The sequence below is a fragment of the Terrapene carolina genome, unplaced genomic scaffold (assembly GCF_002925995.2).
Source record: "Terrapene carolina triunguis isolate 2854851 unplaced genomic scaffold, T_m_triunguis-2.0 Scaffold30, whole genome shotgun sequence".
Taxonomy (NCBI): domain Eukaryota; kingdom Metazoa; phylum Chordata; order Testudines; family Emydidae; genus Terrapene; species Terrapene triunguis.
The window spans coordinates 90,031-112,068 of NW_020664381.1; the positions used below are offsets into that span (position 1 = coordinate 90,031).

The 22,038-nt window shown below is 43.0% G+C and overlaps 1 protein-coding gene across 1 annotated transcript in view; it reads left to right on the top strand.

Annotated features, from left to right (window-relative positions):
* LOC113404995 (heat shock factor 2-binding protein-like) overlaps positions 1-22,038 on the top strand; it is a 44,682-nt gene that overhangs the window by 17,195 nt on the left and 5,449 nt on the right. Inside the window, exons 4-7 of the mRNA XM_026651100.2 lie at positions 539-688; positions 2,864-3,002; positions 7,919-8,036; positions 18,345-18,448. Of these exons, the coding sequence (XP_026506885.1) occupies positions 539-688; positions 2,864-3,002; positions 7,919-8,036; positions 18,345-18,448 (511 nt within the window). The remainder of the gene's footprint in view (positions 1-538; positions 689-2,863; positions 3,003-7,918; positions 8,037-18,344; positions 18,449-22,038) is intronic.

A 22,038-nucleotide genomic window follows, 5' to 3' on the forward strand; every position in this document is an offset into this window, starting at 1 on the left:
ATCCTGTCTCATTCTGCCACTGCATGTCAGGGAAGTATAGCCTCTAGCTTCTCTTAGATAGGCCTCTATTTTTTTCTGGGGCATCTATTCTAGCTCACAAGCAACTTTATCTCACATGGCTGAGATACTTAGCAGTTTTTCACAGGACTGCTACCCCAAGACTCACCTGTCTTGCTAAAATCTCTTGTCTCTCAGTGAGAGATGCAATTCTTTGTGTAGTAGAAGCTGATTCTACTTTAACTTGAACCACTGAGGGTATTGTAGCTGTCATTGTTTAACTCTAGCACTGCTCCATAAGTTGCAGGTGACAGACTCCTAGCTCCTGTTGACTTCCCCAGCACACAGCATGGTTATTCAGACTGCTCTGGAGAGAGAATTTAGCTCTGTGGAAGTACTGTGAATTGCCGCATTTTATATATGGCCGTAATATTGTCTCCCTTTCTCTGGCTTAGTGGTAGAAACGTAGTTGGGATGCTTTGAAACCAAATGAAATGCCCTTCAGTATTAATCTCCCAAAATTTACTTAAATTAATTTTAGGAGAAACTAGCCCTTCGACAGCAGCTGAATGAGGCAAGACAACAACTACTGCAGCAGGCAGAATATTGTACAGAAATGGGAGCTGCAGTCTGTACTTTGTTATGGGGTGTCTCTAGCAATGAGGAAGCAGTTAAAAACATTCTAGGAGGGGTGAGTACTACAGATGTATACATTTTAGTGGGAATGCTTAGGTATTCTAGGTAGATAACGTGCTGTAGATAACGTATCTTAACACATAGGTGTATTTCAGTAATTGAACATATAGCAAAATAATTCTCTGAATTGTTTATTCTTTTTGGTCTATCCAATTTTTATAGTCTATAAATGGTTTAATGTAGAGCAAGCAGGGAACAAACAGTAATTTAATATTTGATGTTAAAAGACACAGATAAGAGGGACATTTTCTTCTTTCACCAGCTATCAGACTGAAAATGCAGATTACTGCCATCACAGTGTAAATAATTTTGCAAACCCACCACCAGGGGAAAAAAATCCCTCACATTACTTCAGCAATTCCCTTGCCCACTCATTCACCAATGTTCGTACCTACCAACCAGTCCTCCACCCTGCAGTGCTCATCAGAAAATGCGCAGTCTACCTCTCAGGCCATGAAACACAAAGAACAATGGGATGTTTCTTCCTCTGTTCTAGCCCACAAAATTAAAAGTGATTGTTTTAAAACCAATTTAAAATGGAGAAGAGTGATAGAGTACTATGATCGACTAAGATTCTAACCCGTGTTACTTTGGTGAAGGAAGTGCATGTTTGGAACTACTTCGCCATACTAACACATTTCATTCAAAACATCAATTATGTCACTTCCTAAGGGCAGGTCTACACTTACTTCCTGGTCTGGCCGTAAGCAATCGATCCTCTGGGATCGATTTATCACGTCTTGTCTAGACGCGATAAATCGATCCCGGAAGTGCTCGCCGTCAACGCCGCTACTCCAGCTCGGCGAGAGGAGTACGCGGCATCGATGGGGGAGCCTGCCTGCCACGTCTGGACCCGTGGTAAGTTCGAATTAAGGTACTTCGAATTCAGCTACGTTATTAACGTAGCTGAATTTGCGTACCTTAGTTCGAAGTGGGGGGTTAGTGTGGACCAGGCCTTTGAGGAATATTCCATGGATCATGATTTTAAAATATCTGCACTTCTTGCACATTGATAGTAATAGGCACCTAGGATATGTTGGTTAGTTTATGTGGAATATACAAATGTACAGTCAGTGCACTGCGTTAAAGTCATTATACTGAGGATGAATTGGCTACTTATTTCTCAATGCCCAGGAATCGTTTGAAAAAAAAAGGTTAAAATCATGCCAGGTGTAAATGGATGCAACTGCTCTGGAATTCTCTGGGTGACAAATGGAAATAAGGTATACTCCCAATTTTCCCAAACCCTATTATCTGAACTTCTGCATGATCCAAATCCCTTTCTTGCTCCCTGGGATTTGGCTAATGGAAAGGTTCGGACAATAGAGCAGAAACCTTCAGCCATGGGAGAGGTAACCCTGCTGGTGAATGGCTCCTGGGGCAGTGCAGGGAGCCCTTTGCAGCCCCACTGTCACAGGAGAGAGTGAGCAGGGCTATGACAGCACAGCGTCAGACGGCTCCCTGCACTATCCTAGGGCTGGTGACACCCATTCCCTGCAGATGCAAGGTGCAGGGAATGCTGCAGTCCTGGTGGGTCAGAGCAGAGTCCTGATCTGCTCTGCCCAGCCAGTACAGCCTCCTCCCCAGCACCTTGCAGAGGGCTCCCTGCAGTGTCACTCCTGTCCTCTTGATTATCCAAACTCCTGATTTACTGAACAAAATTCATGTCCACCATGCTATTCAGATAATTGGGAGCATACCGTATAAGATACATTTTTGGTATAAATTGACCTTAATTTGTCATTCAGTGGATGTGCAAAATGAGTATAACTTACACAGCTTTATCTTACACTCTGTTATCAGTTGCTTTTTCTGCAATGCTGCTTCTGTCCCTGCCATATTTAAGTTGCTCATTTTACTATCACACTAAATGCCACTTAGATGAGCTCAAGTTGCACTACTTTACCATCTTTGCCAGTTTTCTGATCAGTTTGCACTCCACATTTAACAACTTCTACCATTTATGTAACTGCTGAATTTGGCAGCTGAGTTCTAGTCACTGGAGGAGGTCTCATAAGGGAGGAGTTCTGCAAGAGACAATAAACTATAGCATGTAAAGAAATATGACATGTACAGTGGGTAGAGGCAACACTTGTATCCTATTGTATGTTCCTTTCAGTATTACTTAGTGCAACCTGTGAAAGTGAATGTTTTCCCTCCGCACTTACAGAGCAAAGCAGTAAAGTTTTTCACAATCACGGGACAAACTATGGAGAGCTTTGTGAGGTCATTAGGTGAAGATACCAAACACCAAGATCTGGATTCTGATGAAAATCAGTTTGTATTAGCTTTGGCAGGGATTGTGACAAGTAAGTCAGTTTTGTATGTCAGGACTATATTCCACATGTACTGTAAGGAGCATATATTGCAGTAAATGTAGGATGATGCATATCTAGCTGTTTGACTAAATGACTGATTTTTTTAAAATGTTGGTATCATTTATGAATCACTATTCTCTTCAAGTTCTAGAAAGCTTCATTGTCTTCTAGCTGTGTTAGTTCTGCCATGCTAAGAAGAGTAAAACATGATAAAACTTAAAGTAAGTTGGTAAATATGATTCTGAATTCATCCTGGGAGCAGATCTGTTGAAAAGAAAAAGCTGCCGTTTAGATTCTCTCTCGCTATAATCACGCTTTGAAATCAGAAGTTTAGACAAGGCTTTCACTTCTAATATAATATTAGTAGAAGACATAAGCTAATTATCTCAACTTCCAGAAGGTTGATATTCCTCACAAATGGTTATTAAGGAAGCCTGATATCCTAGGGTGAGAAGTAAAAGATAGGAAGCCAAAGAATTAACTGTTTGCTCTTGGCATGGAAAAATGTTAAAAGCTGTGTGCCCCTGGAATCAACATCGTGAAAGAGGGCCAAACTATTGAGATGGAAGCATAGAGAGGATTGTGAAGAACTACACAAATTCCTAATAAAACTAGGAAAACTGGCCAAAATGATGGCAGATGAAATTCAACATTGGCAAGTACAAGATGTTCCAAATAAGAACAACAACATAAATTATTCATACACAGTAGTGGGTTCTGAATTTAATAACCTATTTTTAGAGTAGGATGGTGGTGATCTAGGTGTCACTGTGACTAGTTCATTAAGATATCTAGTAAATGTGAGTAAGATGAAAGACTATTAAGAATAATATAGAAAACATTATTTCCTTCAACAAATTAAAGGTGTGATTTTATTCTGCCTCAGATCCCTTCATTTATAAAAGCATAACAGAAATAAAGGTCCAGAGACTGACAATGACAATGTTTAGAGGTTTGTGGAATGAGGAAGGCTTCGGTGGGAGTTAAAAATAAAAATAATATTGCCAATGACTTCAGTGCTGCTGAGATTTCACCTAGTATGTCTATTTAATTTGGAAAGGAGAATGTTTAAGGAGAAATATGGTAAAGGATACACTGTAATGAATGATTGAACCTTAATCCTGGTTTTGCAACCTTAACATTTTTAAGGTAGGTTTTTTGGATATAAATTCTTAATTATAATGAAAAAATGAAAAAACAAAACAGAATTTCCATCATGTGTAACCAGATTGGCCTACAATTTGGGTCTTCTAGGTTAGATTAGGTCTGCTCTAAATTGGGAGATTCTGGTCTCCTTGCCTCCCAACACAAGAACACGAGGGCATTTAATAAAATTGAAAGGTAGCAAATTAAAAACTGATTAAAGGAAATACTTTTTAATTCAACATGTAATTAGACTGTGAAACTCATTGCCCCTGGCTGCTGTTGAGGCCAACAATTTAGTAAGATTGAAAGAGGGACTGGATATTTATATAGCTGAAAAGATTATCCAGATTTGTTATAGTTACTGCAAAAAAATAGTTGTTGAAGGGAGACAATATTTTATGCTTCTGGGTTTAAACCAGTTTTTATCCATTGGGGATTAGAGTGAGATCTTCATGGGATTCCATATTTGCCTGCTGTAGGTTTCTTGCCCCTTTCTCTGACTCTTCTGGTGCAGGCCATTGTTGGAGACAGGATACTGAACTAGATGTATGTAAGTCTGAGCTAGTATGGGAATTCCTCTGTTTCTGTGTCTTTTAAGATACATTTCTATGACGTATGTTGTTACTTCTTCAAGGGGTATTCTCTGTCTTTAATGGGTTCATTGGGTTCAGCATCGGAAGTGTATTCATGTGAGAGCGATATTTATTGTTACTGAAATGTCTAACAAATTTGGGGCTAGCCGCCTGAAGATACAGAATGGTGAGCAGGACTTTGAACCCAACCAACATATTAGCATTAGTACAGGCCCTGAACCTATTTTAAATGCTTTTGCCCTCTCATCATCTCCATCTCTTAAAATATTAGCACATACAGTGATACTCATACTTTGACATTTGTCATTTTTTTTCATGTATAAAAATGTCAAGTGGGCATCTGTGATTTTTGTATCAAGTGTTTTCCCCAGATTTTAGATATAAAATTGTCTCGAAATTGGTTTGAAGTGGATGATGTAGTAAGTTTGTTAATTATTTTTAATGCTGCTTTCTCCTTTAGAACAAATAAAGAAGAAAAAAATCTTTTATGGTGATTTTTGTAAAAATAATTATTAAGCAGGAGAGAAAAAAAGAAAACAAGACCAATGTAGAGTTTCAGAAACAGTAAACCAGTCCAGCAATGATTTACTCTTCCAAACAACCTAAACCATCAGTTGATTGCAAAATCATTGTCACACTGTCTAGAGTAGCCCACAACTGAGAGTGCCAATCTCAGGTCAGACTGTCAGAAAACAGGGCAGACCCCCCAAACTGGTAGTATATTCTATAATTAGATTTCACCACACCAGTAGCACATGTGCACTCCTGGATCACTATATTAGTCTTACCATGGAGTCACAAACAGTCCCCTTAGGCTCTCCAGCACATCTTGCTACCCAGACAAACTAGACATTGTGATGAAAGGTTATTAAAACCAAAAATCACCTCACATTAGTACTCCCAATTCCAAAGGAACAGTCACTTTTCCCTAGTCAATGGATACTCTCAATCTTGCACCAAAAACACTAGCAGCCAATTTCTCAAGTAATCTAATTAAAGGTTTATTAGCTAAGAAAAAGAAATGAGTTATTGAGAAGTTAAAGCAGGTAAAACACATTAAAAGGTGAGTCTAAGTTTGTACATCCAAATCAGTAGCAGAGATGTAGTAATCTGCTAGCTTTCCCTAAGTCTCTCAGCGTTTATCCAAATAATTCTGGGGATCTCTGTCTACTTGCTCAGTATTCAACCCTGTTAGAATCCAAACAGTTCAGATATTCAGGATCATTCCCTGGATCCATTCTTATAGCTGTCTTCCCCGGAAAGCAATTTGGCAAATGTTTCCATTACAGAATGGGCTTTTCCTTGGTTGACTAAATGCAGACTGGGTCTGTGGATTTCCCATTGTCGAACACAATGACCCATGCTTTGAAGTTAGCATGCTTCTTCATTTATATTTCCAAGGCTTCAATCCCATTTGATGGGCAATCCAATTACAGAGATATACACAATGCATTTAGTTACAGCAATCCAAACAATCTTTCATTAGTTTTCATGAAGTTTACACATCAATTAAATTCTCACTAACATAAACTTTTGATCTAGGGTTAATTAAGTACAGGGTATACATAATGTAATGCGATAGTAAACAACAGATTATAGGTAAGTGAAGACAATAACATTAAAATTTCTTTGGTATTCAAACCACAAGTGAATTGGCCTATGGCTTTGATTTGAGCTGGTCTCTCAGCATCAAGCTGAAGTGGTCTGTCAGTGTCACAGTCATTACTTAAAAGCACCCTGCAAATGTTAAAAAACCAGCAGTAAAAAGAGCAAATAGGAAAAAAGATGCCTAATACCACCTGCCAGATTTTGTTACAGTAAATCCATTCCAGACGAGGGTTGTAATTTCTAAAACGTCGCGTTTTTGCACTTATTTCTCTTTCTTTCCGCTCTACTGTTGGTGAATATATATTCTCCCTTTTTTAACCATTTTGGGATTGATAATATAGCAAGACTACATGTATATATTCTCATAATTTTGTCATGTTAATGTGAGGATTACAATATATTTTCTCTTTAAGGGTTCAGTGTGTCACAATACACTGCAATGGGCCTGATCCTCATCTCACTTACTCCAGTTTTACACCTGCCATGACTCTGTAGATTTCAGTCAAGTTATTCCTGATTTACATCTGTCTGAGGAGAGTCAGGCTCATTTTTTTTAAAAGCAAGCTGCTGTAATGTTGTTTCATTCCTCACTGCTTAACATTTGAACTTGTTTTGCTTCCTATAGTACAAGAAGTTTATTCAAGAGAAAACTGTATCCTTAGCAGAGAAATAGTCTTTCTGCATTTTTTGCCTGTTGTGTTGTCCACTGCATAAGGAAGCACTCCTACAAGAGCAGGGAAGATCTTGCATATTGACCTCTGTTGCTGCTTTAGATGTGTACTCTAGCCGGGAACGTAGGGGGAATAAATATAAAACAATCTACATCAGTAGTGGGCAACTCGCAGCCCCGTGGGCTGCATGCGGCCCATCAGGGTCAGCTGATTGCAGGCCGTGAGACATTTTGCGGATGTTGAGTGTCCACAGCATGGCCCCGTGCAGCTCCCAGTGGCCGCGGTTCACCGTTCCCGGCCAATGGGAGCTGCAGGAAGCTGCAGGCCGCAGGGACATGCTGGCTGCCACTTCCCGCAGCTCCCATGGGCCGGGAACGGCGAACTGCGTCCACTGGGAGCTGCGGGGGGCTGTGCCTGCGGACATTGAGCCTCCGCAAATTGTCTCGCGGCCCGCAATCAGCTTACCCTGATGGGCCACAGGTTGCCCACCACTGATCTACATCTTCCTTCCTTTAAAACTGAGACCATTAGGATCAACTTTGCATTATTTCCACAGATGCTGCCAGTTCAGAGCTTTTTGAATCATACCTGTTTCATAACTCATTGCATTACAAATTTTGCTACGGAGCCACCCTGAATACATATTTTAATGAACAATGTATAATTATAAACAGGTGTTTTGACTGCTAGGTATTGTTTACTGCTTCAGTAACATATTATACAATTCCGTATTGACTCTGTCTCTACATTTAGGGAAAGGTTTATAGATGTTACAGCTCAGTCTTCACAGTTCCTACAGGTAGTTAATATTTGATTGTATTAGATACAAACTAATTTTCCTGTTTTTTGGAATGTGATTTTTATTATTTTATTTTGTGTTCTGTTGTAGATGTTGCTGCATTGGCATGTGGCCGTGAATTCCTGGTGAATTCAAATCGGGTGTTGTTGGACACAATGATGCAGCTTCTGGGAGACATGAAGCCAGGACTCTGTACCAAACTGAAAGTGTATGAAGGCCAGATATTTTTAAAATGAAGCATGTTATCTTACAATGTAGACCATTATTACTACAGCTCTTTACCTAATGATCCTGTTAAGGATCTGCCCCCATCAGAGCGCCCACTTTGGATGCTACTTGGAAAGTAGCATTCATACAGATCCGGTCCTTTTAGCAGGAGCATTTGGTGACAGTCTAGCGGTGGAGGGCTCTCAGCCCTCGTTTTGGCTATATCTCCCCTTTTCCAGAGTAACAGGTGAAACAATCCAAAGGCTACAAAAGGGAAAAATAAAAAGGAAAACTTGTAGGTCTCCAGCACAAGTTATCGGATACAGTCCCTTCCTCCTTTTGGCACAGGAGATCTGTGTTCCCTTTTTGTGAGGACCGAGATTCTGCTAGCTATCAGGCTTCTTCCTGGGAGTTGGGAAACTTAACAGTCTGCTCCCCTTCAGGGCTGCCCACTACTGAGTGGAGCTTACTCCTTTCAAACTCCTCCATTGCTGGCATGACTTGCAGGTGTGGTGTGATGAGGCTTCTCCAGCCCAAAGCAGTGCCTTAACCGCCTCCATAATGGGGTAGGGTTTACGTATCCTCCCTCTCAAGGCAGGGCCAAGGGTGCCATCCCCTGTGCTGGAATTGCTGTCTTGTGAAAAAAAGTCAGCATTTTGATGTGCCTTATCAGGTCAGTTGAGTACCTGGAAGCTATAGGGTTGTAGCGGATTATCCTTGGATTGGTGTCTTTCATGGTGTTCAGACGCCTAAGTGGAGTGTGGCCTATGATTTTTTTTAAAAAAGGGTTTCCCAGCAGATAGTATCCACTGAATCCACAGCCCATTTCACTGCCAATGCCGCCTTCTTGATCACGGAGAATATTTTCTCTCTGGGGAACAACTTTTGGTTGTTGTACAATACCAGATGTCCTTCCCCCTCATGTTTTTGCAAAAGGATCAACCTTAGTCCTATATGTGAGGCATTTATTTGCAGAATAAATCTTTTTGAAAAGTGTGGATTAAAAAGCACTGGCTCCTTACATAAATGCTCCTTTGGTGTCCTAAATGCTTTATCGCAGGCTTTTCAACCACTGGACCCTTTCTGGGCATCTGTCCTTTACGAGATCTGTGAGGAGGGCCACGGTAGTGGTGAATCCCAGCACAAAACGTTGATAACAGCCTGCAACTCACAAGTGCCATAATTGGTTGGGTTTTTTTGTCGTGGGAACAGGACAATCTATCAAGGCTTGGACCTTGTTCAATAGGGGTCGTAGTTGGCTTTCTCTCATGGTGTAGCCCAGGGGTCGGCAACCTTTCAGAAGTGGTGTGCTGAGTCTTCATTTATTCACTTTAATTTAAGGTTTCGCATGCCGGTAATACATTTTAATGTTTTTTAGAAGGTCTCTCTCTATAAATCTATATATTATATAACTAAACTACTGTTGTATGTAAAGTAAACAAGGTTTTCAAAATGTTTAAGAAGTTTCATTTAAAATTAAATTAAAATGCTGATCTTACGCTGCCGGCCTGCTCAGCCCGCTGTCGGTCTGGGTTTCCGTTCACCTAGGCCGGCAGCGGGCTGAGCGAGGCCTGCGGCCGGAACCCCGGCTGGCAAGGGGCTAGCAGCCAGAACCCCAGGTTGGCAGTGGGCTGAGCGGGGCCGGCGGCCGGGACCCCAGACCAGCAGCCAGCTGAGCGGCTCAGCCCGCTGCTGGTCTGGGGTTCTGGCTGCTGGCTTCTGCCAGCCAGGGTCCCAGCTGCCGGCCCCTCTCAGCCCACTGCCGGTCTGGGGTCCCTGCCCTGCCCATGTAGAGTGGGTACCTACCTTCTCCCTGGTTCTGGCCCATTCTCTTCCTCTCTCTGCACTGAGCTGAGGGTGGGGGTGCACTGAGCACAGGGCTGGGGGTGAAGGAGCAGGCTGGGGGTTGGGGTGCAGGGTCTGGCCAGGAGCTAGAATGAGGGAGGGGGCTCAGGGTTGGGGCAGGAGGTTTGGGTGTGGAGCGCTTACCTGGGCAGCTCCCATTTGGTGCGAGGGGTGCAAGTGGGAATGTGGGGGGGTGCAGGAGCTCCCGTTTGGTGCTCAGGGTGGGGTTGTGGGGGGTGCAAGAGTCAGGGCATGGGGTGTAGGGGGGCTGGGTATGTTTGGGGAGTGCAGGAGTCAGGGCAGGGTATGTATGAGGAGGGTGCAGGAGTCAGGGCTGGGGGCGTGTGAGGGGGGTGCAGGAGTCAGGGCATAGGGTGTGGGGGGCTGGGTATGTGTGGGGGGTGCCAGAGTCAGGGCTGGGGTCATGGGGGGGTGCAGGGGGCTGGGGTATGAGGGGGGTGTAGGGGTCAGGGCAGAGGGGTGGGCTGGGATTGGGGGGGTGCTCCCAGCCCCCTGCCCTGAGCGGCTCATGGCAGGGGGCTAGAGGGATACGCCCTGATTCCACCCCCCTTCCCCAAGGCCCTGCTCCTGCCTCTTCTCCGCCTCCTTCCCGGTCTGAGCAGCGATGGCGCTGGGGCTCCTCTTCTCCCCTCCCTCGCAAGGGCCATCGGCGGCAGGGAGGGAGAGGAGGCAGGGCACGACGCAGCACGCTGAGGGAAGAGGCTGGGGAGGGGGAAGCTTGGCTGCCGGCGGAGCCTGCCCTACAGCAGCAGCCGGCAGGACCAAGCTTGCTTCTGCCCCCTGCCCCCGCCAGAGAGAGCGGTAGGTGGGTGGCGGAGAAGAGCAGGCTGGGCCGGGCAGGATTTTTAATGGCATGCTGTTGCCTGCCGGGGTCCCAGCCATTGGTCCTGCTCAGCTGAGCAGGGCCAGCGGCGGCCGCAGCATACCATTAAAAATCGGCTCACGTGCCGTCTTTGTCATGCGTGCCATAGGTTGCTGACCCCTGGTGTAGCCTAAGTACATGACATTGCGGTTCCCGGCCTTACTTCATCTGCGAGGAACTGGAGCGCTGCTGTGACCGTTCTTAAGCGACTGTCCCAGTCCTGGCTGGAGAGAACTATATCATCTAAGTAGGACACTGCATATTGCCCATGCAGCAACAAGATTCGGTCCGTTAGCTTCTGGAAAGTTTCTGCTGCCTCAGAGTGACCAAAAACATTTCTTGGACTTGATATAGACCAGTGGTGGGCCGTAGGTTGCACACCACTGATATAGACCAAAGGATGTGGAAAAAGCTGTTTTTCCCCCAGTTTCTGGCAAAGGTATTTTCCAGTACCCTTTTGTGAGCTCTAAAGTGGATATATATCTGGCAGCTCTCAGCCATTGTAATAGTTCATTCACTGTTGGCTTTGGCTATGCATTAAATTTTGAAATCACATTGACCTTTTGAAAATCAGTGCAGAAACATGTCATGCCAACAAGTTTTGGCACTAGCACAGTACTCCTCCATTCACTGAGTGATTCTTTTACTACTCTATGCCTCCTTTGGATGCCACTTGGAAAGTAGCAGTCACACAAATCCAGTCCTTTTAGCAGGAATGTTCAGTGACAGTCTAGTGGAGGTGGGCTCTCAGCCCTCCTTCTGGCAGTTTCTCCCCTTTTCAGAGTCACAGGTGAAACAAACAATCCGAAGGCAGCAAAAGAAGTTAAAGGCTATGTCTGTACTACCCACCGGATCGGTGGGCAGCGATTGATCCAGCGGGGGTCAGTTTATCACATCTAATCTAGACGTGATAAATCGACCCCCGAGCACTCTCCTGTTGACTCCTATACTCCACCGGCGTGAGAGGCGCAGGCAGAGTCGACAGGGGAGTGGCAGCAGTCATCTTAGATCGATTCCCCCCACCCCAGTGTAGACCAGGCCAAAGAAAGGAGCCAAGAAAAAAAGAAAAGATATAGGCAGTTCTGACCAGGATATTGACCTCTTTCTTCAGAGAGGCCCTGGATGGGTTATAGTCCACCTTAGAATCCTCTGGGTCTCCAGCAAAAGCTATAGGATAAGTCTCTTCCTCCTTTTAGCACAGGAGATCTGTGTTTCCTTTTTGTGAGGGCAGAGGTTGCACTAGACATCAGGCCTTCCTGGGAGCTGGGAAGCATGGCACCCTGCATTCATCCAGTGCTGTCCACTATTGAGGGGAACTTCCTCCTTTGAGGCTCCTTGTCCATTCCTGGCATGACTTGCAGGTGCTGCAGGATGGGGCTACTCCAGCCCCAAGCAGCTCCCTAACTCCTTCCATGCTGGTGTGGGGTTTACACACCACGTCACAGATTCATTCATTATTTACTTTACTGGAGAGGAAATATGTCCATTGGAAATAATATTCACAGCATCCATTCCTCACAAATATACTAGGTGTGGTTACAAGGCTGGTGGCTGCATACCGATTACCCTCAGCCAGTGTTGCAGGCACATCAGTGTCTCTGCAAGGTCTATCAAGCACCAGAATAATAGGCAATGTGGAGATGTGCTCATCACTGCCTTGGGAAGAGGTAGAGTTGCTGGGATGAATGGTATTTAAGGGAGGCTCGAGTATTAAAGTAGGGAAAAGAAGTGAGAGAAATGTAGGACTCACCCTGTATCGCCATCCAAAATGAAAAATAATCTGTTAAAATACTATGCCTGGTTAGTTAAATAAATAGCTTACATATGTACCAAATGTGCATTTGTCTTAGGCCAGCAAAGCGTAAATGACCTCCTGCCACCTTATTACTCACAAGCTGCTATCATCAACATTGGTAAAGGGGTGTCTGTAAAGAAGCCCTGTGAGACAAATGAATCTATGATGCTATGAAATATTGTAAAGAAAATACTATGATACACAATCCAAAAAGGGAAAAAGTCAGACTTTCCAGTAAATGAAGAAATGAAACACATTAACATTCTTTGCCATTTTCTGAGCAATATTACTAATTGAAGCAAGTTGTACCTGGCAGGTATGAAATTCAGCTTATCTTAGACATATGTATATGGCGCTTGGATACTATAGGGATTGGGAGCCTTAATATGGTGATTGTGAGTATTAAGATACAGTAAATTAATAAGATCAATACTGTTGATGTGAATAATCTTTGATTGATGTATGCAGTATTTTATTTTAGTAGATATTTGAATGTTGATCTGTGAAAAAGCATAAATATTGAATGACCATGTTATTAATGATTTGTTATTTATGTATATTATTACGGAGTGCCTTAGCATTACTTAATGTCTATCATGCTGTTTCCCAAGCAAAGGGTTTGGAAGTCAACATTCAAAATAGGATAGCCAACTTTCATATTATTTGGTATTTTTCTGAAAGCCCCAATTTCTGAAGTCATATGATTATGTGAGAATCACAACTTTCATTTTTTTAAAATTCAAGTTTCTAGCCCTCATGATTGCGGAGAAAAGCTTGAAAATGTGACCTCTGAAGCAGTTGTTCTCAAACTTTTGTACTGGTGACCCCTTTCACACAGCAAGCCTCTGAGTGCGACCCTCCCTTATAAGTATATTAAAAAGTGTTTTTAATTTAACACCATTATAAATGCTGGGAGCAAAGTGGGGTTTGGGGTGAAGGCTGACAGCTCACAACCCCCCGTGTAATAACCTCATGACCCCCTGAGGGGTCACGACCCCCAGTTTGAGAACCCCTGCTCTAAAGACTCAAAATCCATAAGGCAAATAAAAAGAGCCCAGACTTCTACAAATCTTTTGATTGTTAAGCCAAAATTATGAGCTTTGGGGGCTGGCTCTTGATTTTTGAACACTTGGCAATATTGTCATCATTCAGTGTTTCAAGGGCTTCCTTTTGTAAATGAGTTTAAAAAATAAGTTCTTTATTGTAAAGACAACTAAAGCTGATTGCCAAACAGTTTCTCATGGTGGTGTAATCTCCAGCTACCTCGCAACAGCCATTTGAAAACATGTGCAAGTCAATCCTACAGACAAACCAAACCAAAGACTCAACAGGGGACATCTAGTTTGTAGAATATCAGTATATAAAGTCCATCAAACTGGGTTAGCATACAGCCTAGAAGAGGCAGTGCACAAATTAATTTTACAGCAGTGCTACAATAAATTTTACAGTATCTTACATAATGCAATGATCATCTTTGATCCTATTTATATTCTTCATTCGATGAAGACTACTTCCTAATATTTGGTGTTGTGACAGATATTTATGCTTGTTTGCTGATCAAGGTGGCTGGATTCATGTATGATTTGGATTCAAACCAAAGAGTCATCACAAACCTGTTTTAAGTGACAAAAAACATTCTGTTCCCACTCGTGCCTTGAAACCTGGCTCTTGGGTTAGAGAGTTTGATAGTCAAACTTGTGAGGCCTGCACAGGTTGTCACACAATTTATTTTTAAGAAACCAGTACAAGTAAAAGCTGTAGAAACAAGTGTGAGTCCAGATTCCGAAATCAAATGACATCTTTTCTACTGACCAAAGGAAATACTGGTTTGAAACATTTTGGGTTTTTTTTCAACTAATTACTTTATAAATAAGTGTAGCTACTTCAGAGATGTGGTGACTAAGTTATGCATTTCCAATTTTTGTTACTTGGAGGATGGGGGGAAATAACAAAAATAAGAGTGAGAGGAATATATCGTATATACTCATTCATTAGCCCGTTCGTTTATAAGCCGACCCCCCAAGATGGATAAGAAAAATAGCAAAAACTGTATGACCCTTTCATAAGCCGACCCTATATTTCAGTTGGAAAACTTTGGCTCCCAGTCTGTCAGGGTAAGCCGCTGGAGGGTCGGGACATTTTGTTTACCTGGAGCGTCTGCAGGCATGGAGCCTCTCAGCTCCCAATGGGAACGGTGAACTGTGGCCACAGGGAGCTGAGGGGCTCCATGCCTGCAGATGCTCCAGGTAAACAAAACGACAGTGTATTAGATATTCAATTAATGATTCCATAGAGCAGGGATCGGCAACCTTTGGCACGCGGCTCGCCAGAGTAAGCACTCTGGCGGGCCGGGCCGGTTTGTTTACCTGCCGTATCCAGAGGTTTGGCCGATCACGGCTCCCACTGGCCGTGGTTTGCCGCTCCAGGCCAATGTGGGAAGCGGCGCGGGCCAAGGGATGTGCTGGCCACCGCTTCCTGCAGCCCCCATTGGCCTGGAGCGGCGAACCGCGGCCAATGGGAGCCGCGATTGGCCGAACCTGCGGACGCGGCAGGTAAACAAACCGCCCCGCCAGAGTGCTTACCCTGGTGAGCCGCGTGCCAAAGGTTGCCGATCCCTGCCATAGAGTTTAAAATCATTAAATTTTGGTGTAGACATGTTTATAAGCCGACCCCCGCTTTTTGATGCGTCAATTTTTTACCAAAAATATTTGGCTTATGAACAAGTATATACGGTAATAATAGGGAGAAGAGCAAAGGAAAAACAGTGTGTTTATGTAGAGAGAATATAAGGAGCAGTAGAGCTGAAAGTGGCATAAAGAGTTTTTCCACATTATGGTGGTGTTAATAATACATTATTAATTTGGGCTTAGATCTTCTGAGTGGCTAGCAAAATGGGTTTAAAACTCAGAAACTTTCTTCTTCTTCTTCTCCCCACAACATTCCAACATTTTTAGCTCACCACAGCCAGTCCCTCTGCTCCACACAAAACAAACAAGCGAAAGAAAAATACAAACTAGCAGTGTCCTTTTACATCATTTTTAATCTGTTTGACATTTTCATTGAGGAACAGATTGAAAGACCATGTCCAAAGATATTAACCTTTTCTGTTGTAAATGTTTGCATTTTCATTCTGCTGCATAAACATTAAATGTAATTTGACTTTAAAAATGTGTGTGTGATGCCATGTCAAATTTTCTGATATATAAATAAAAGATGTTTTTTCTAACTGCTAGTCCCAGAGACTCAACCTGTGATCTGAAAGCTAAGCTGGGTTCTTTCCTTTTCAGACATCAACACCAAAAATAAAAAGGCCAACAGAAGCCTTCAGTTACATCCTATGAAAACCCACTGAAGGCTTGTGGGGTTGCACAGGTGTTAAGGTATTTGGAGGCAGTGAAGTTATGCAGGTATAACTGAGAGCATCATTTGGTTTACATCATCTTTGTGACTGCTGGTGATGTGTGCAAAGGCAAGAGTGCATTTTGACTCAGATGCAGATTGAATTTGCAGGGCTGGCAATTAAAAAAAAAAATCTTTTTACCTGTAGACTGAGCAAATTTGATGTGGAATCCATAAGGCACAATAGATCCATGATGAAATTTAAGAGTCAAAAATACATTTTTCACAGTATAGCCACAGTTTAAGGACCAAATTGTCTGGCCCTGTGTGAATGCGAAGGTGTTTGGGGGAGCACATGGAGACATTGACAGGGACAGTACTGTATGGCTGGTGGGTGCAAGTACTGAACTAGGCTGGCACTGTCAGGAATGATCCTCTCTGAACTGGTGAAGGACTCCTAAACACATTTCAGAGGGTGGCAGAACAGTGGCATCCTTCTCAGTTCCCCTATACAGGAACGGATGAGTTCCCATCCTGTCACATTATGGGGGTCGTGTTAAGTTGTACTTGCAGGGGCCCTGGGTAGATGCTTGAAGAAGGATGGCTTAAGTCGTTTCCATATGCCAGGGACAGATTCTGTGCTGTACTTTCCGGGAGGTGCAGCCCAGGGGCAGTGGTGGCTTTACATCACTGTTTCATCCTCTGGGTTCTGGGCTGCTGCCAGGGCCCCTGGTATAAATTAGAGCAGCCCTGCAGCAGTCCAGAATCCCTTGGAGTACTCTGCGCTGTGGGTATGTCCCCTCCCTCCATTTCTGCTCTGGTGCTAGGGCTGATGAGGGAGGCTGCATAAGTCCTATGCTGCTCCTATTTCAGGGGACTTCTCCAACCTCTTGCAAGTCCTATATGTTGCCAGAACTGGGGCCGGAATCGTCCCCTTCACTCTTGACATGTGGATTGGCAGTCAGCTGAGAATACAGCACACTCAAGGCTTGTTGCTTTTCTGTGGCTGCAACAGTTACTCTTAGTGGCTTATATATGTTGGGCCTGAATTTTGCCTGGCTTCTTCATGCCTAAGCAAGGGTGAGCAGGGCAACAAGAAGTGTGTCTTCTCCCATAATACCCCCTTACCTTCTGCACAGACGCCAGTCACACAGTCCTTACGAGTCCCTTCAGCACAAAGACTATTAGAGTCCAGTGCTGTTGCTAGCACTAGACTTAGTGTGAGATGAAAAAAAGATGGGTGTGGCCCCAACCCTGTCCACAACAGCCAGTGGAGTTGGATCAGTATGGTGGCAGAGGATACCACTGTGCCTTCTTTAAGGATGGCACTCCAGGAGGCATTGTGTCTGCTTGGGATAATTTCCTGGTCCCACTGGCTATTAAGACACATTGTTTGGCAAAGAGTAAAAATTTTATTAAGATGATGTTTTAAAAAAAAGTGAACGGTACAGAGTTTAAGCGTAGAAGTTTCAGGTTATCAGGGAATAACGTACAGATTATCAAGGGGTGCGAAGTTCGATTTAAGATCGGATGGCGTAAGGAATACATCATCTGCAATATACTACAATGGAGTCTCACCTTTTCTCTCTTAATAACCTCTCTGTCGGATTTTATTTTAGAGTGTGCTTTACCTATAGCCTGATCCTTTAAAGTGTTGAGTGACCTCAGCTCCCACTGAAGTCAGGATGCTCAGCACCTCTTAGATTCGGGACCTCTCCTTTGTCAGGATGTCTTCCAGAGAACAGATTTATCCTAATAAGGAGAATGATTGACTGCTGCTTTAATTGGTATAGAATTAGCATAAACTTTGTTTGACAGGGACACGAGTGGCCAGTGTCGGATGATTAAGAGATGCATAGCTAGGTATTAAAGTTGTGAAATTCTAAGCTGCTGTCTTTTTTTTAATACAGAAGTTGTCAAAAATCAAAAGAAGAATGAATGAAATGCAGCAAATTTCATTTAGTTCTTTTGATTCAGTATAGTAATTGTTATAAAATCTTTGCAGCCTTTTATTTTTTTTTAAGTGGCCCTTTCATTTGTTGAGACAAGCGGCTTAATCAGGATGATAGGCCGCCTTCTGGGGAGTCCCAGTTAAGAGGATTCTGTTGCATATGGTGAGTGATCATGTAAGGCCAAATTCTGCTTGCCCTACTCATGTGACTAGTCCCATTCAGTTCAGAGGAATTTAAATGCTGTCAAATTGGCTGACTTTTACATGATTAATATATTTTGATTTATTAATTTAAATAAAATCTCTCATATTGTTGCATTCATGTAGCTGTATGTATATAACAGGACATAAGTACATATCTTGTATCTTATATATTGAATTTGAAATATGCATCAGGATCTAGCCATCTGTAGATGCTCATCGTAAGTATTGGATGCAGTTATTGTAATGATGTAGTTTAAGATGCAATTTAATCACCTTTTTAATTTTATTTTAGGCTAATGCTGATGTCACTGTACAATGTGAGCATCAACTTGAAAGGCTTGAAGTACATTAGTGAAAGTCCAGGTTTTATTCCATTACTTTGGTGGCTATTGAACGGTAAGATTGTTACAACAGTTCAAATTGTGGACTTTTTGATAATAGCTGTGAATAGATACAGATAATAGCTGAGTAGAAATTCAGATCTGTGACCTTGTTCTATTTGTGAGATAATAAAGACCCAAAGAGAGGGAAATAACTGAAGGGATGAATATAAGTATTTCTATCAATGATTCTAGTGTATAACATTCAATTCATGTAAGAGTTATTGATGGCAATATCCCAATGGGGGGAGGGGAGGAATCTGATAAAGCAAATGGAAGACAGCCACCTGTACTTGCATCTATGGACTTTAAAATAATATCTCTGATCTATGAGACACTATAAAAATGTAACTGCTGAAAAGTATGTACAGTAAGATCAGGCTTAGTCTTTGATCTTGAAACAAATTAACCTTTGCAACTAAATGCATCCCTGGTGTGAGTCCAGCTCCCATTGATAAGATCCAGCATGGTCTAGTGGATGGGGCATTGGATTGAAAGTCAGGAGATATAGGTTATATCCCCAGCTCTGCCACTTGTGTGACCTCATGTAAGTAAATTCTCCTCTGTGTTGGTTTCTCTTCTCACATGTCTTTTCTGTTTAAACTAAGCTCTTCAGCACTGGGTTTGTCTCTGTGTTTGTACAGTGCCTAGTGCAGCAGGGCTATTGTAGTACAAATAATAATAATAGAAGTTAATGGGAGTTGCACCTGCTGATGCAAGGATCAAACTGATGCTTGGAGTTGTTTGATCTATGGTATTTCAATAAACTTAGGGATTTCCTATATGCTACATGGCTCTCACATACATTTTTATGTACAAATTATGTACTCAGGCTCATTATCAAATAACTTTCTTCAAAGGATCACAGTTAATTAAACCTCACAACACCCCTATAAAATATCATACTCATTTTATAGATTTATACATAGTTGGGGGAGATGATTCGCTCAGTGGAGGAACCTGAGTATATGGTCTTTTGCCCTACAGTACAAAGAAACCTTACACGCATTGCTCCACATTTTCTTCTTTATGACAAACTAATATTTAGGTCATTATTCTAACAAAAATAAGGTGACTGAAGTTCCCAAATGTCCCATTCAAAAGACCTTGATAGAATAAGTTAATTTTGCTTGGAGCTAGATAGTTGATGTGATTTTATTTTTTAATTAAAGTGCCTACGGTCACATAAGCAGACAAAGTATGATACACAATTGATAGTATTTAATTTGCAATTGTTGATGGGAAAAGAGGTTGAAAGGCTGTTGTGCATTCTAAAGGTGTTGCTCATCTGTGTCTGGAGTGAGGAAAAAAGACAGGCTTATATAATACCTTTACTTTCTGAAGCTGAAATTCTTACATTCTGAGAAAGGACAAGGATTCCCAGGCAGTGTGCATCTGCCAGTTCAGATTCCTGAGTGCTGGGAAGGCCTGCTTCCAGTTGACAGAGGTGGTGGAGTAGTTTGTGCAACTAGACCAACAGTACTGAACAGAGGATGAGCCCAGGATCTACCCTCACTCCCATCATCTTCCTCAGCAGGAGGTCCAGGCAGCTTTTTCTGCGCTCAGGGCTTTCTTCACCTTTTCACCTGTGTGATATGAGCGCTTTTCAAAGGCCAGTGTCTCTGTGGTGTTGTCCTGGATAATGCTATTATATTATCTGCAAATATAAAGAAGCGCCATCTTTCTCAGCAACATACATTTCCTTTCTGATACAAAGCCTGTTGAGACTCTTCTGATTTCTTAGTGCTTCATTCCTCCGAATACAACACGAACGTCTCATCTTCTCTCTTACAAAGTGCTAGACCAAGAACACCTTTCTCTGTTAATCACCACATTAAGCATCAAGGAGAAGTTGGCCCAAATGTTACAGTTTGGGAGTAGACTCAGATTTGCCACTTCTCCTGGGCTAAAACAATTACCAGAAAAGGAGCATACAGGGAATTCATTGGGCTATTCTCTGTGTGACGGGGCTCAAGTCACCACTGCGGCACCTCCTGCTGGCTGTCCTGGGAATTAGCTGGTGGTTGCCAGTGCGCCCTCCTCAGATGGTGTCTTGCCTGTTGTCATTCCTGTTTCCTCATGCAGGACTCGCATCCTCTTCTGGACACAGTCCTCCGGCTGTGCCTCACTCAGTTCTTTCCCCCCTTCCAGGGGACCAACAGTCCTCAGTCCAACCACTTGCCTCGGTGGCAATCTGCAGTCCAGGTTCTAGCAACTTGTCTCCGTGGCAGACTGCAGTCCGTGCATGGGTCACTTTCCTCAGTGGCCAGTGGTGGCAAAAGGGAGGGGAGTCCAGGCCGGTTCCCTCCTCCGGGCCCCAACCCAGATACCCTATAGCCAACAGCCATGTACTGCCCCTCCTCCAACTCCACCATCTCCTTCCCTGGCCCACAGCCCTAGTACCTCCTCTGCCCTTGTATCAGGGCCTTAGTTTGGCAGCCGTCAGCCTGGAGCTTTCTCATATTCTGCTGACCCCACCCAGCACTACTCTGTCCGTGGTCCTTCTCCCTCACCCTTCAGGGAGTGACTGCCACCTCCTCTGCTCAGCAGCCCCTTCTTATATGGGCCAGCCTGGCCCTGATTGGCTCCTCCAATAAACCTTCCCCTAACTGGCTGGCACTACAAGCCTTTTCCTTATTGGCTGCCTCCTGCACAGCTCCCCAGGGTTGCTTTAAAACCCCTTACATACTAATGAGGGGCAACTGTGCCCCATCACACTCTGACATTCCCCTTCATTCTTATCTCTTTATGGCCACTTTTCTTTTTTTGAACACAGCCAAAAGATTGGTGCTGTTGAATTTGGACTCAGAGGTGTTACAGAATTTGGAGGGATTATCGCTGTGCCATATTCCCCTCAGCTCTAGGGAAATTACTCAGGTATTTCATAAAACAAAAGAGGGCAGGAAGCTCTTGAGTGTTCTTAGATCTCTCTTCTCTCAATTTTCTCCTGAAGCGATCACAGTTCCATTTGAAAACTCTTATTGTTGATCCAAGAAGTTTCTGCAAATGACTATCTCTACTCTATAGATCTCAACGAAAGATACCTTCATATTCCTAATACTCCCTGCCATCTTCAATATTTGCTTTTCATGACTTGATCCTAAACTTTTCCAATATATAGCTTTTCTGTTTGGATCATCTGTGTGTCTCAGAATTTTTTGAAGATCCAGGTCCTTCTCATGGTAGCACCTCTTTTAGAAGTCATCTTGGTTTTCTATTAGCTCAATGTCTTATTAATCAGATCCTCTAATTCTTAGATTCTCTAATTCTCACAGTAGCCAACTCTCAAACAATTCAAATTCTTCAGACTTTGAAATCAGTTTTCAGAAGAGTGCCCTTATCCACTTCAGGACTGCATTCATCGCAGCACTCATTTAATGACTAAGTCTTCATCCTCATGCTTAAAAACAAATTCCTCCAAATCAAGTCTCTCATGAGTAGCACAGTGAATTTATATTTGTCTTTAAGTTTAGAACCCTTTAAGATTTCTTATAAATAATCTGATAAATATATTTTAGTGCTTCAGTGGACCATCAGTATAAGAAATAATTTGCTATTTCTTCATTGTTCTGTTAGTTGTATTGTGATAGTGCGCAGAGTTCCCGG